This window comes from Carcharodon carcharias, chromosome 7 (assembly GCF_017639515.1).
Source record: "Carcharodon carcharias isolate sCarCar2 chromosome 7, sCarCar2.pri, whole genome shotgun sequence".
NCBI lineage: Eukaryota > Metazoa > Chordata > Chondrichthyes > Lamniformes > Lamnidae > Carcharodon > Carcharodon carcharias.
This window is the reverse complement of record NC_054473.1, coordinates 88667671-88681990: the sequence shown is the minus strand read 5'-3', so window position 1 is coordinate 88681990 and position 14320 is coordinate 88667671. Positions and strand designations below refer to the sequence as shown.

At 49.4% G+C, this 14320-nt stretch overlaps 1 protein-coding gene across 1 annotated transcript in view; it reads right to left on the bottom strand.

Moving 5' to 3' along the window:
• The window catches only part of plxnd1 (plexin D1), a 357498-nt gene that overhangs the window by 235058 nt on the left and 108120 nt on the right, over positions 1-14320 (bottom strand). Inside the window, exons 9-11 of the mRNA XM_041191644.1 lie at positions 7013-7117; positions 4926-5012; positions 2789-2882 (exon numbers count right to left, since the gene is read on the bottom strand). Coding sequence (XP_041047578.1) covers positions 2789-2882; positions 4926-5012; positions 7013-7117 — 286 coding nt within the window. The remainder of the gene's footprint in view (positions 1-2788; positions 2883-4925; positions 5013-7012; positions 7118-14320) is intronic.

Sequence of the window (14320 nt, the reverse complement as noted above, 5' to 3'; positions counted from 1 at the left end):
TCTCGATCCTGCTCTGCTATTCAATAAGATCATGGCTGATCTGAATGTGATCACATCTCCACATTCATGCCCACCCCGATAACCTTTCACCCCCTTGTTAATCAAGAATCTATCTCGCTCTGTCTTAAAAATATTTAAAGACTCTGCTTCTACTGTCTTTTGAGGAAGAGAGTGCCAAAGATTCACAACCCTCTGAGAGAAAAAATTTCACCTTATTTCTGTCTTAAATGGGCGGCCCCTTATTTTTAAACAGTGACCCCCTAGTTCTAGATTCTCCCACAAGAGGAAACACCCTCTCCACATCCAACCTGTCAAGACCCCTCAGAATCTTAAATATTTCAATTAAGTCACCTCTTACTCTTCTAAACTCCAGTGTATACAAGCCTAATCTATCCAATCTTTCCTCATAAGACAACCGGCCCATTCCTGGTATTAGTCTGGTAAACCTTCGCTGAACTTCTTCCAACACAATTACACATTTTTAAATCAGGAGGCTGGTAGTGCACACGATATAAAATCTTGTATTTAATAAGATTTGCTAACAGTTTCCCACTGATGGAGAATTTTTACTAAATTATGCACAGAACTTCAGGAGCAAATCAACAGCACCGAGCAACACTGATCCCAAACCCAGAATGGCATCCTCAGTGTCATGTCCAGGAAAATCCAACTGCGATTCCCAAGACAGCTACAGCATGGGGTTCGATACAGAGTAAAGCTCCCTCTACACTGTCCCATCAAACACTCCCAGGACAGGTACAGCACGGGGTTCGATACAGAGTAAAGCTCCATCTACACTGTCCCCATCAAACACTCCCAGGGCAGGTACAGCATGGGGTTCGATACAGAGTAAAGCTCCCTCTACACTGTCCCATCAAACACTCCCAGGACAGGTACAGCACAGGGTTAGATACAGAGTAAAGTTCCCTCTACACTGTCCCTATCAAACACTCCCAGGACAGGAGCAGCATGGGGTTCGATACATAGTAAAGCTCCCCCTACACTGTCCCATCAAACACTTCCAGGACAGGTACAGCATGAGGTTAGATATAGAGTAAAGCTCCCTCTACACTGTCCCCATCAAACACTCCCAGGGCAGGTACAGCACGGGGTTAGATACAGAGTAAAGTTCCCTCTACACTGTCCCATCAAACACTCCCAGGGCAGGTACAGCACAGGGTTAGATACAGAGTAAAGTTCCCTCTACACTGTCCCCATCAAACACTCCCAGGGCAGGTACTGCATGGGGTTAGATACAGAGTAAAGATCCCTCTACGCCGTCCCCAGCAAACACACCCAGGACAGGTACAGCACGGGGTTAGATACAGAGTAAAGCTCCCTCTACACTGTCCCTATCAAACACTCCCAGGGCAGGTACAACACGAGGTTAAATACAGGGTAAAGCTCCCTCTACACTGTCCCCATTAAACACTCTCAGGGCAAGAACAGCACAGGGTTAGATACAGAGCAAATCTCCCTCTACAATGTCCCTATCAAACACTCCCAGGGCAGGTACAGCATGGGGTTAGATACAGAGTAAAGCTCCCTCTGTTAATGTACCTTGGCCTGAGTTTTGAAGCAACCCCTCCTCCAGTATTGGGATTTGTTGCCAATTCTACGTAGGAACTAATCTTGTCACCTCTTCGATTGAATTGACCAAATTCATTCCCAATAATATTGCATTGAAAAGAAAGGGCTTGCAGGAGGAATGGAGTGGCTCTGTATTTTTCATGCTGATGCGTCATTCCCTAACTACACTGGCCGCCATCATTGCCAGTTCAGGGTATTTACCTGAAACAAGCACTATGCTGCTTCAATATGCCAAACGGGCTCCTGAGCCACTGATAGGAGCCCGACTGTTAAATTCTGCTTCAAATGGGAAGATCTTGCACCATGGGTAATCTCTCTGGTTGTGCAGGTATTGGCTGGTCTAATAGGCCAGTCAGAAATGGATGCTCAGTGCTTTTCATGAAAACTTTCTGGGAATCTGTATTCCTCTGAGGACCAACAATTCCACTCTGCTGTGGGTGTATCAGGCCTCCACCCCAAAACCTACCCCACACACAGGGTGGCAGGAGCCAGTAACTCCCCTCTCTGATTGGTAACCTCAAGCATATTTGGTGCAAATGGGATTTAAATAAAGTCTGTTTCTGAATTGGTCTTAGGTCTTGGGCTTCCACTCCACTGACCAGGCCTGCGGAGCCATTAGCCAGCTGCCTTTGTCCCCGTTTCAGATTCTCGTGGGCTCCCTCTCCCACTCTGTCCAATCAGGTGCTGAGCTAGGATGCCAACTCTGATTGGACACATTCCTTGAGCTTATATCAGGTCACCTATCCCCTCCAATCACATGACCTGGTTACATAACTTGCCTCCCAGCACACCCCAATATCTTTATAATTCAAAAACAGGCTATTCAAGAAAAAGAAAATGAAGACAATCTGGTTTGTGTTAATGCCTCTATGATCTTACTCTAGTGTACAGGAGTTTAATATCCAGGGTAATCCTGGAGAGCTGATAACACAAGCTGCACATATCCTCAGACTCCCAAAAATCACTTTACGAGTCACCAATGAACTGGCATTGATGGACTGAATGGCCTCCTGCTCTGCTAGTTAGTAATTGTTGTATGTTTGAGGAGCAGTCTCTGATGTAACAGAGGACAGTTAGTGCTCCATATGTGTAGCTGCAAGTCACATCAGCCAGCAACAAGGTCGAGGAAGCTCGATCTCAACCAGACTGCCTTTCCCAGCTGCTGCCACCCAATAATCAAATAGTAACTTAGCGAAACCTGAGGTGGTGCTCGGATTGTCAATAAACTTCTCCTGTTCCCCATTCAGCCTCAGGTGGACTGGAAACAGATGGCTCCTGTTGGATGTGGACAGCTGGAAGGATAAAGGGGAGGGTTGTTACTTGTGGGGCTTAAACAGAGGGAGCATGGGCTTTGTTTACACACCTTTACACTCCTCCCTCCACCATGTGCAGTCACAGAAACGAATCCAGGCAAGAGTGCTTCAGATAGACACCGTCTACTGTGACAGCCAGGGGGATTAAAGAGTGCTTAGGTGTTTGTGGAATTAGAGGGTTGTATGAGTTAGTTAGTGAGGTTATAGAGCGTGGATAGGGGTTAGTTAGTGAGGTCATAGAGGGTTGGTAGGGGTTAGCTAGGGAGGTTGTGGAGGGTTGATAGGGGTTAGTTAGTGAAGTTATAGAGAGTTGGTAGGCGATTGTTAGTGAGGTTATAGAGGGTTGGTAGTGGTTAGTTAGAGGTTATAGAGGGTGGTAATGGTTAGCGAGGTTATAGAGAGCTTTAGGGGTTAATTAGTGAGGCTATTGAGGGTTGGTAGGTGTTAGTATGGTTATTGAGGGTTGGTAGGGATTAGTTAGTGAGATTAGAGAGTGTTGTAGGCGTTAGTAAGTGAGGTTACAGAGGGTTGGTACAGGTTATTTTGGTGAGGTTATAGAATGTTGTAGGGGTTAGTTAATGAGGTTATAGAGGGTTCATGGGGATAGTTAGTGAGGTTATAGAGGGTTGATAGAGGTTTGTTCGTGAGGGTATTGACAGTTGGTAGGGGATAGTTAGTGAGGTTATAGATGGTTGGTAATGGTTAGTGAGGTTATAGCAAGTTTTAAGGGGTTCATTAGTGAGGTTATTGAAGGTTGGAAGGATTTGTGAGGTTATAGAGGGTTGGTAGGGGTTAGTTAGTGAGGTCTTGAGGGTTGGTAGAGGTTAGTGAGGTTATAGAGGTGTGTGTGTGTTAGTTGAGGGTGTGTAAGAGAGTTGTGGGTGTGTGTGTTTGTGAGAGGGAGAGAAAGTTATGTGTGTGTATGAGTGAGATTGTGAGGCATGAGTGTGAGTTTGTATATATGTGTGTGTAACAGAGTTGTGTATGAGTGTTTGAGTGTGAGTTGTATGTGTATGTAATTGTCAGTGTGAGTGTGTGAGCATGTGAGTGTGTGTGTGAGCATGTGAGTGTGCGTGTGCACATGAGCTTGTGTGTCTGTGTGAGTGTGTAAGCATGTGTGAATGGGTGTGTGTGTGTGTTAGTGTGTGTTAAAGAGTGAATGAATGAATGTGTGGGTGTGTATGTGTGTTTGACTGTTAGTATGAGTGTTTGTATGAGTGTGCAAGTGTGTATGTGTGAGTTTTGAATGTGTGTGTGAATGAGATTGTGAGGTGTGAGTGCATGTGTGTGTGAGAGAGAGTCATGTGTGTGTAACAGAGCTGTGTATGTGTGTGTCTGTGTGTGTAAGAGAGCCGTGTGTGTGGTAGTGTGAGTCTGTGAGAGTGTGTAAGCGAGTTGTGTGTGCATTTGTGTGAGTGTGAGCTGTGTGTGACTGTCAGTGTGAGTGTGAGTATGAGTGTGTGTGTTCATGTGAGTGTACAAGTGTGTGTGTGAGTCCGTATGTGAGTTTGTGCGTGTGCACGAGTTGTGTGTGTGAGTGGGTGGGAGTTGTGTGTGTGAGTGTGTGCATGTGTATGTGGATGAGTGTGTCTGTGTGTGTTCGTGTGAGTGTGTGGGCATGTTAGTGTGCAAGTGTGCGTGTGCTAGTGGGAGTTGTGTGTGTCAATGTGAGTGTGAGTGTGTGTGTGTGTTTGTGTGATTGTGTGTAAATATGTGTGCATAAATGTGAGTGTTTGTGTGTTTTGTGTATGTGTGCATGTGTGTCTTAGTGTGAGTTGTATCTGTTTGCGTGTGTGTGAGTATATGTGTGTGTGTGTAATTGTGTATTAGTGTGAGTTGTGTGTATGTGTTAGTGTGAGCGTTGTGTGTGGGTGTGTGTGTGTTAGTGTGAGCTGTGTGTGTGTGTGTGAATGTGTGTGTGGGAGTGAGTTGTGTGTGAGTGTGAGTTATGTGTGAGTGTGAGTTATGTGTGTGAGTGCTTGTCCTGAGTGATGTGTGTAGAGATTCCTGTGTCATACTTACCCCGACATCTACACACTGCACCATGGAACTGTTCAGCCAGCGTGCTTCATAACTCTTGTGCCCAATCTCACATTGCAGTCTGGTGCGCTGTGGGTGGAGAGAAAACTGTGAAAACTCTAATCACATTCTGCTACATTAATCATATTAGCCAATCAGAATAGTCCTTAATGCTCTCTGGGCAGTCGGTAGCTAATGGGATTGAACATGTGGAGCTCCGAATTCGGGGGTTGGCCAGTCACCAGCTCCACTCTGCCTCACCAAGCCCGCCCCTGCTGAACCACAAGCTCCCTTCCCTAGAGCTGGGAGCAGTAAGGGGAAATCTGTGTTCCCTGGTTTAATCAGTACCACTGGCAGCAGGGTATAACCTTTGCACTGGGTGAAGACAAGGTCAGATGGCATCTGATGCCCACTGTAGTGATATAGCTCACACAATGTTACCTCTAGGACAGAGAAGTAAAGCTGAGGGCTGACACAGGCTGGCATCCTAATGGAGGCTTCACTCGACTGAAAAGAGATGGAAGGAAAGACAAATTGCAGGCATTGTTCTTCAGAGGGAGTCTATAACAACAGCTATTGGGGAAGAGATAGAGGAATAAATCTGCAGGGAAATTCCAGAGAGAGATGCAAAAATTATAGAGTAGTTATAATGGGGGACTTTAATTGCCCAAATATAGACTGGGTTAGCATCAGTGTAAAGGGCAGAGAGGGGCAAGAGTTCCTAGAGTGTGTTCAGGGGAATTTTCTACAGCAGCATGTGTCCAGTTCAATGAGAAAGGAGTCACTGCTAGGCCCGGTACTTAGGAGCTAAGTGGATCAAGAGTCAGTAGGAGAACATTTAGGGGACAGTGATCATTGTATCATAAGGTTTATAAGGTTTAGGTTGGCTATGGAAAAGGGCAGAGAACAATTCAGAGTAAGAATAATTAACTGGAGGAAAGCCAACTTCAGTGGGGTGAGAATGGATCTGACCCAGGTTAACTGGAATCAAAGGCAGAATGGTAACTGGACAATACCTTTTAGAGGAGAGATATTTAGGGGAGAGTCAAGGTCTTTACCAAGGAAGAAGATGCTACCCAGGTCATGGTGAAAGGGGAGGTAATTCAGACATTTGAAGGGCTTAAACTTGGTAATGAGGAGGTTTGGATGGGCTATCTATACTTAAAATTGTTAAGGCACCAGGACTGGATGAGATGCACCCAAGGATACTGAGGGAAGTCAGAGTGGAAATTGCGGAGACACTGGCCAGAATTTACCACTCGTTCTTAGACTCAGGGATGGTGCCAGAGCACTGGAGAATTGTAAGTAATACACTTTTGTTCAAAAAAGGGTGTAAAGATAAACCCAGGAAATACAGGCCAGTCATTTTAACCTCGCTGGTGAAGAAGTCTTTAGAAACAATAATTCGGGACAAAATTAACAGCTGCTTGGGAAAATGTTGGTTAATTAAGGAAAGGCAGAATAGATTTGTTAAGGGAAAATCATGTTTAACTAATTAATTTTAGCTTTTTGATGAGCTAACAGAAAGGGTTGATCAGAGTAATACTCTTCATTTGGTGTACATTGACTTCCAAAAGGCATTTGATAACAGACTTGTGAGCAAAGTTAGAGCTCATGGAATAAAAGGGAAAGTAGCAACATGGGTACAAAATTGGCTGATTGAGGGGAAACAAAGAGTAGTGGTGAATGCTTGTTTTTGGGACTGGAGGTAGGTTTATAGTGGAGTTCCTCAGTGGTCAGTGTTAGGACCCCTGCTTGTCCTGATATATGTTAATGACCTAGACCTTGGTGCAAAGGGCACAATTTCAAAACTTGCAAACGTTACAAAAATTGGAAGTATTGTGAACTGTGAGGAGGAGAGTGTAGAACGTCAAAAGGGCATAGACTTGTTGGTGGAATGGCAAACAAGTGGCAGGTGAAATTTAATCCAGACAATGTGAAGTGATTCATTTTGGTAGGAAGAACACAGAGAGACAATATAAAATAAAGGGCATAATTCTAAAGGGAGTGCATGAGCAGAGAGACCTGGGTGCTGCTTGCTGTCTGTCTAAAACTGGTTGGATGATATAGAAAGGACTTTCAGAGCTTACCTTGAGCAACTCGCTGTTGACTAAGGAGACCAGAATGTTATGGATACTCCCTGTGGCCATTGGTGTGATGTAATTTGGTATCATCTGTGGACACTGGGTGAAGTTCTATAACAGAGAGAAGAAAAAGGAATAAACTGTACGTATTAATACTGCTTTATTAAAAGCAATGCTCAGCACTAAACTGAGCTGCTACTTCAGCTGAGGAAGGTGATCGCTGTCCAGTGATCCCTGGGTTAGTGAGAGAGAGGAAATCAGCCAGGGGTCCTGCTCCTGATTACTGACCAGTGATCCCTGGGATAGTGAGAGAGAGGAAATCAGCCAAGGTTCCTGTTCCTGATCACTGTCCAGTGATCCCTGGGTTAGAGAGAGAGAGGAAGACATCCAGGGTTCCTGCTCCTGAACACTGTCCAGTGAGCGCTGCGTTAAAGAGGGAGGGGAAATCAGCCAGGGTTCCTGCTTCTGTTCACTGTCCAGTGAGCCCTGGGTTAGACAGAGAGGAGAAATCAGCCAGGGTTCCTGCCCCTGAATACTGTCCAGTGATCCCTGGGTTAGAGAGAGAGGGGGGAAATCATCCAGGGTTCCTGCTTCTGATCACTGTCCAGTGAGCCCTGGGTTAGAGAGAGAGGGGAGGTCAGCCAGATTTCCTGCTCCTGATCGCTGTCCAGCGATCCCTGGGTTAGAAAGAGGGGAAAATCAGCCAGGGTTACTGCTCCTGATCAGTGTCCAGTGTACCCTGGGTTAGTGAGAGGGAGGAAATCAGCCAGAGTTCCTGCTCCTGATCACCGTCCAGTGAACCCTGGGTTAGAGAGAGAGAAAAGCAATCAGGGTTCCTACTCCTGATCACTGTCGAGTAAGCCCTGGGTTAAAGAGAGAGGGGAAGTCAGCCAGGTTTCCTGCTCCTGATCACTGATCCCATGAGCCCTGGGCTAGAGAGAAGGGAAATCAGTCAGGGATCCTGCTCCTGATCACTGTCCAGTGAGCCCTGGTTTACAAAGTTGGGAAATCAATCAGGTTTCCTGCTCTGGATCAATGTCCAGCGAACCCTCGGTTAGTGAGAGAGAGGAAGTCAGCCAGGGTTCCTGTTCCTGATCACTGTTCATTGAACCCTGGGTTAGACAGAGAGGAGATCAATCAGGGTTCCTACTCCTGATCAATGTTGAGTAAGCCCTGGGTTAGAGAGAGAGGGGAAGTCAGCCAGGGTTCCTGCTCCTGATCACTGGCCAATGAGCCCTGGTTTATAGAGAGGGGAAATCAGCCAGGGTTCCTGCTCCTGATCACTGTCCAGTGATCCTTAGGTTAGAGAGAAGGGAAATCAATCAGGTTTCCTGCTCCGGATCAGTGTCCAGTGATCCCAGGGTTAGAGAGAGAGGGGAAGTCAGCCAGGGCTCCTGCTCCTGCTCACCTTTCAGTGAACCCTGGGTTAGACAGAGAGGGGAAATCAGCCAGCATTCTGTTCCTGATCACTGTCCAGTGAGCCCTGGGTTAGACAGAGAGGGGAAATCAGCCAGCGTTCTGTTCCTGATCACTGTCCAGTGAGACCTGGGTTAGAAAGAGGCGATGTCAGCCAAGGTTCCTTCTCTTGATCACTGTCCGGTGATCCCCGTGTTAGAGAGAGAGGTGAAGTCAGCCAGGGTTCCTGCTCCTGATCAGTGTCCAGTGAGCTTTGGTTTAGAGAGAGGGGATATCAGCCATGTTCCTACTCCTGATTACTGTCCGGTGAGCCCTGCGTTAAAGAGAGAAGGGAAATCAGCCAGGGTTCCTGCTCCTGATCACTGACCCGTGACCCCAGGCTAGAGAGAAGGGAAATCATTCAGGGATCCTGCTCCTGATCACTGTCCAGTGAGCCCTGGTTTGGAGAGAGGGGAATCAGCAAGGGTTCCCACACTTGATCACTTCCAGTGAGCCCTGGGTAACAGAGAGAGTAGATGTCAGCAAGGGATCCTGCTCCTGATCACTGTCCAGTGAGCTTTGGTTTAGAGAGAGGGGATATCAGCCAGGTTCCTACTCCTGATCACTGTCCAGTGAGACCTGGGTTAGAGAGAGAGGGGAAGTCTGCCAGGGTTCCTGCTCATGATCACTGTCCAGTGAACCCTGGGTTAGAGAGAGAGAGGAATCCAGCCGGGTCCCTGCACACGATCAAGGTGCAGTAAGCCCTGGGTTAGAGAGATGGGAAATTAGCCAGGGTTCCTGCTCCTGATCACTGTCCAGTGATCCCTGGGTTAGAGAGACAGGGGAAATCAGCCAGGTTCCTGCTCCTGATCACTGAACAGTGAGCCCTGGGTTAGAGAGAGAGGGGAAGTCAGCGAGGGTTCCTGCTCCTGATCACTGTCCAGTGAGCCCTGGGTTCAAGAGAGAGGAAATCAGCCAGGGTTCCTGCTCCTGATCACTGTCCAGATAGCCCTAGGTTAAGGAGAGAGGGGAAGTCAGCCAGGGTTTCTGCTCCTGATCAGTGTCCACTGAGCCCCTGGTTAGAGAGAAAGGGGAAATCAGCCAGGGATCCTGCTCCTGATCACTGTCCAGTGAACCCTGGGTTAGAGAGAGAGGAGATGTCAGTCAGGGTTCCTGTTCCTGATCGCAGTCCAGTGAACCCTGGGTTAGAGAGAGAGAAAATCAATCAAGTTTCCTGCTCCTGATCACTGTCCAGTGAGCCATAGGTTAAGGAGAGAGGGGAAATCAGCCAGGGATCCTGCTCCTGATCACTGTCCAGTGAGCACTGGGTTAGAGAGAGAGGGGAAATCAGCCAGGGATCCTGCTCCTGATCACTGTCCAGTGAGCCCTGGGTTAGCGAGAGAGGGGAAATCAGCCAGGGTTTCTGCTCCTGATCACTGTCCAGTGAGCCCTGGGTTAGAGAGAGAGGAGAAGTCAGCCAATGTTCCTGTTCCTGATCACTGTCCAGTGAACCCTGGGTTAGAGAGAGAGAAAATCAGTCAGTGTTCTTACTCCTGATCACTGTCCAGTGAGCACGAGGTTAAGGAGAGAGGGGAAGTCAGCCAGGGTTCCTGCTCCTGATCACTGTCCATGAGTCCATGGTTAGAGAGAGAGGGGAATCAGGTACGGTTCCTGCTCCTGATCACTGTCCAGTGATCCCTGGGTTAGAGAACGAGGGGAAGTCAGACAGGGTTCCTGTTCCTGATCACTTTCAAGTTTGCCTTGGGTTTGAGAAAGCGGGGAATACAGCCAGGGTTCCTGCTCCTGATCAGTGTCCACTGACCCCTGGGTTAGAGAGAGAGGGTAAGTCAGCTAGTGTTCCTGCTCCTGATAACTGTCCAGTGAGGCCTGGGTTAGAGAGAGAGGGGAAATCAGCCAGGGGTCCTGCTCCTGATCATTGTCCAGTAAGCCCTGGGTTAGAGAGAGAGGGGAAATCCGCCAGGGGTCCTGCTCCTGGTCACTGTGCAGTGAGCCTTGAGTTAGAGAGAGGGAAAATCAGCTAGTGTTCCTGCTCCTGATTATTGTCCACTGATCCCTGGTTTAATGAGAGGGGAAGTCAGTCAGGGTTCCTGCTCCAGATCAATATCCAGTGATCCCTGGGTGAGAGAGATGGGAAATCAATCAGGGTTCCTGCTCCTTTTCACTGTCCACTGACCACTGGGTTAGAGAGAGAGGGGAGGTCAGCCAGGGTTCATGCTGTTGTTCACTGTCCAAAGAGACCTGGCTTAGAGGGACAGGGGAAATCAGCCTTGGTTTCTGGTCCTGATCACTGTCCAGTGAGCCCCGCTTTAAAGAGAGAGGGGAAATCAGCCAGGGTTCCTGCTCCTGATCATTGTCCCGTGAGCCCTGGGCTAGAGAGAGGGGAAATCAGTCAGGGATCTGGCTCCTGATCAATGTACAGTGAGCCCTAGGTTAGCAATTGGGGTAATCAGCCAGCTTTCCTGCTCCTGATCTCTGTGCAGTGATCCCTGGGTGAGAGAGAAGGGAAATCAGTCAGGGTTCCGGTTCCTGATCAGTGTCCAGTGAGCCCTGGGTTAGTGAGAAAGAAGAAATCAGCCAGGGTTCCTGCTCCTGATCACTGTCCAGTAAGCCCTGGGATAGAGAGAGGGGAAATCAGCCAGGGTTCCTGCTCCTGACCACTGTCCAGTGAGCCCTGGGCTAGAGGGAGGGGAAATCAGTCAGGATTCCTGCTCCTGATCACTGTCCAGTGAATCCACGGAAAGAGAGAGGGGGAATCAGCCAGGGTTCCTGCTCCAGATCACTGTCCAGTGAACCCACGGATAGAGAGAGGGGAAATCAGCCAGGGTTCCTGCTCCAGATCACTGTCAAGTGACCTCTCGGTTACGGAGAGGGGAAATCAGCCTCGGTTCCTGCTCCTGATCACTGTCCAAAGAGACCTGGCTTAGAGGGACAGGGGAAATCAGCCTTGGTTTCTGGTCCTGATCACTGTCCAGTGAGGCCTCGGTTAGAGAGAGAGGGGAAGTCAGCCAGGGTTCCTGCTCCTGATCACTCTCCAGTGAGCACTGGGTTAAAGGGAGAGGGGAAGTCATCCAAAGTTGCTGCTCCTGATCACTGTCCAGTGAGCCCTGGGTACGAGAGAGAGGGGAATTGAACCAGGGCTCCTGATTCTTTTCACTGTCCACTGACCACTGGGTTAGAGAGAAATGGGAAAGCAGCCAGGGTTCGTGCTGCTGTTCACTATCCAGTGAGCCCTGGCTTAGAGAGAGAGGGGAAATCAGCCAGGGTTCCTGCTCCTGATCGCTGTCCACTAAGCCTTGGGTAAGAGACAGAGGGGAAGTCAACCAGGGTTCCTGCTCCTGATCACTGTCCAGTAAGCCCTGGGTTAGAGATAGAGGGGAAATCAGCCAGGGTTCCTGCTCCTGATCACTGTCCACTGACCACTGGGTTAGAGAGATAGGGGAGGTCAGCCAGGGTTCGTGCTGTTGTTCACTGTCCAAAGAGACCTGGCTTAGAGGGACAGGGAAATCAGCCTTGGTTTCTGGTCCTGATCACTGTCCAGTGAGGCCTGGGTTAGAAAGAGAGGGGAATACAGCCAGGTTCCTGCTACTGATCACTGTCCAGTGAGACCTGGGTTAGACAGAGAGGGGAAATCAACCAGGGTTCCTGCTCCTGATCACTGTCCACTGACCACTGGGTTAGAGAGAGAGGGGAGGTCAGCCAGAGTTCGTGCTGCTGTTCACTGTCCAGTGAGCCCTGGCTTAGAGGGACAGGGGAAATCAGCCACGGTACCTGCTCCTGATCACTGTCCAGTGATCCCTGTATTAGAGAGAGGGGAAATCAGTCTGGGTTCCTGCTCCTGATCACTGTCCAGTGAGCCCTGGTTTAGAGAGAGGGGAAATCAGCCAGGGCTCCTGCTCCTGATCACTGTCCAGTGAACACTGGTTTAAAGGGAGAGTGGAAGTCACTCAGGGATCCTGCTCCTGATCAATGTCCAGTGAGCCCTAGGTTAGTGAGAGGGGTAATCAGCCAGCGTTCCTGCTCCTGATCACTGTCCAGTGAGCCCTGGGCTAGAGGGAGGGGAAATCAGTTAGGGTTCCTGCTCCTGATAACTGTCCAGTGAACCCACGGAAAGAGAGAGGGGGAATCAGCCAGGGTTCCTGCTCCAGATCACTGTCCAGTGATCTCTGCTTAATGGAGAGGGGAAATCTGCCAGGGTTCCTGCTCCTGATCATTGTCCCGTGAGCCCTGGGCTAGAGAGAGGGGAAATCAGTCAGGGATCCGGCTCCTGATCAATGTACAGTGAGCCCTAGGTTAGCAATTGGGGTAATCAGCCAGCTTTCCTGCTCCTGATCACTGTGCAGTGATCCCTGGGTTAGAGAGAGGGGAAATCATCCTAGGTTCCTGCTCCTGATCACCGTCCGGTGAGCACTGGGTTAGAGGGAGATTGGAAGTCACTCAGGGATCCTGTTCCCGATCACTGTCCAGGGAGCCCTGGGTATGAGAGAGAGGGGAATTGAACCAGGGTTCCTGCTCCTTTTCACTGTCCACTGACCACTGGGTAAGAGAGAAATGGGAAGTCAGCCAGGGTTCGTGCTGCTGTTCACTGTCCAGTGAGCCCTGGCTTAGAGAGAGAGGGGAAATCAGCCAGGGTTCCTGCTCCTGATCACTGTCCAGTGAGACCTGAGTTTGACAGAGAGGGGAATCAGCGAGGGTTCCTGCTCCTGATAACTGTCCAGTGAACCCACGGAAAGAGAGAGGGGGAATCAGCCAGGGTTCTTGCTGCAGATCACTGTCCAGTGAGCACTAGGTTAAAGGGAGAGTGGAAGTCACTCAGGGTTCCTGCTCCTGATCACTGTCCACTGAGCCCTGGGTAAGAGAGAGAGTGGAAATCAACCAGGGTTCCTGCTCCTGATCACTGTCCACTGACCACTGGGTTAGAGAGAGAGGGGAGGTCAGCCAGAGTTCGTGCTGTTGTTCACTGACCAGTGAGCCCTGGCTTAGAGGGACAGGGGAAATCAGCCTGGGTTCCTGCTCCCAATCAATGTCCAGTGACACCTGGGTTTGAGAGAGAGAGGAAATCAGCCACGGTACCTGATCCTGATCACTGTCCAGTGATGCCTGTATTAGAGAGAGGGGAAATCAGTCGTGGTTCCTGCTCCTGATCACTGTCCAGTGAGCACTGGGTTAAAGGGACAGTGGAAGTCATTCAGGGATCCTGCTCCTGAATAATGTCCAGTGAGCCCTAGGTTAGTGAGAGGGGTATTCAGCCAGGGTTCCTGCTCCTGATCACTGTCCAGTGAGCCCTGGGCTAGAGAGAGGGGAAATCAGTTAGGGTTCCTGCTCCTGATAACTGTCCAGTGAACCCACGGAAAGAGAGAGGGGCAATCAGCCAGGGTTCCTGCTCCAGATCACTGTCCAGTGATCTCTGCTTAAGGGAGAGGGGAAATCAGCCAGGGTTCCTGCTCCTGATCAATGTCCAGTGAGCCCCGCTTTAAAAAGAGAGGGGAAATCAGCCAGGGTTCCTGCTCCTGATCATTGTCCACCGACCATTGGGTTAGAGAGAGAGGGGAGGTCAGCCAGAGTTCGTGCTGCTGTTCACTGTCCAGTGAGCCCTGGCTTAGGGGGACAGGGGAAATCAGCCTGGGTTCCTGCTCCTGATCACTATCCATTGAGCCCTGGGTTAGAGTGAGAGGGGAAGTCAACCAGGGTTCCTGCTCCTGATCAGTGTCCAGTGAGCCCTGTGTTAGAGAGAGGGGAAATCAGCCAGGGCTCCTGCTCCTGATCACTCTCCAGTGAGCCCTGGGTACGAGAGAGAGGGGAATTGAACCAGGGTTCCTATTCCTTTTCACTGTCCACTGACCACTGGGTTAGAGAGAAATGGGAAGGCAGCCAGGGTTCATGCTGCTGTTCACTATCCAG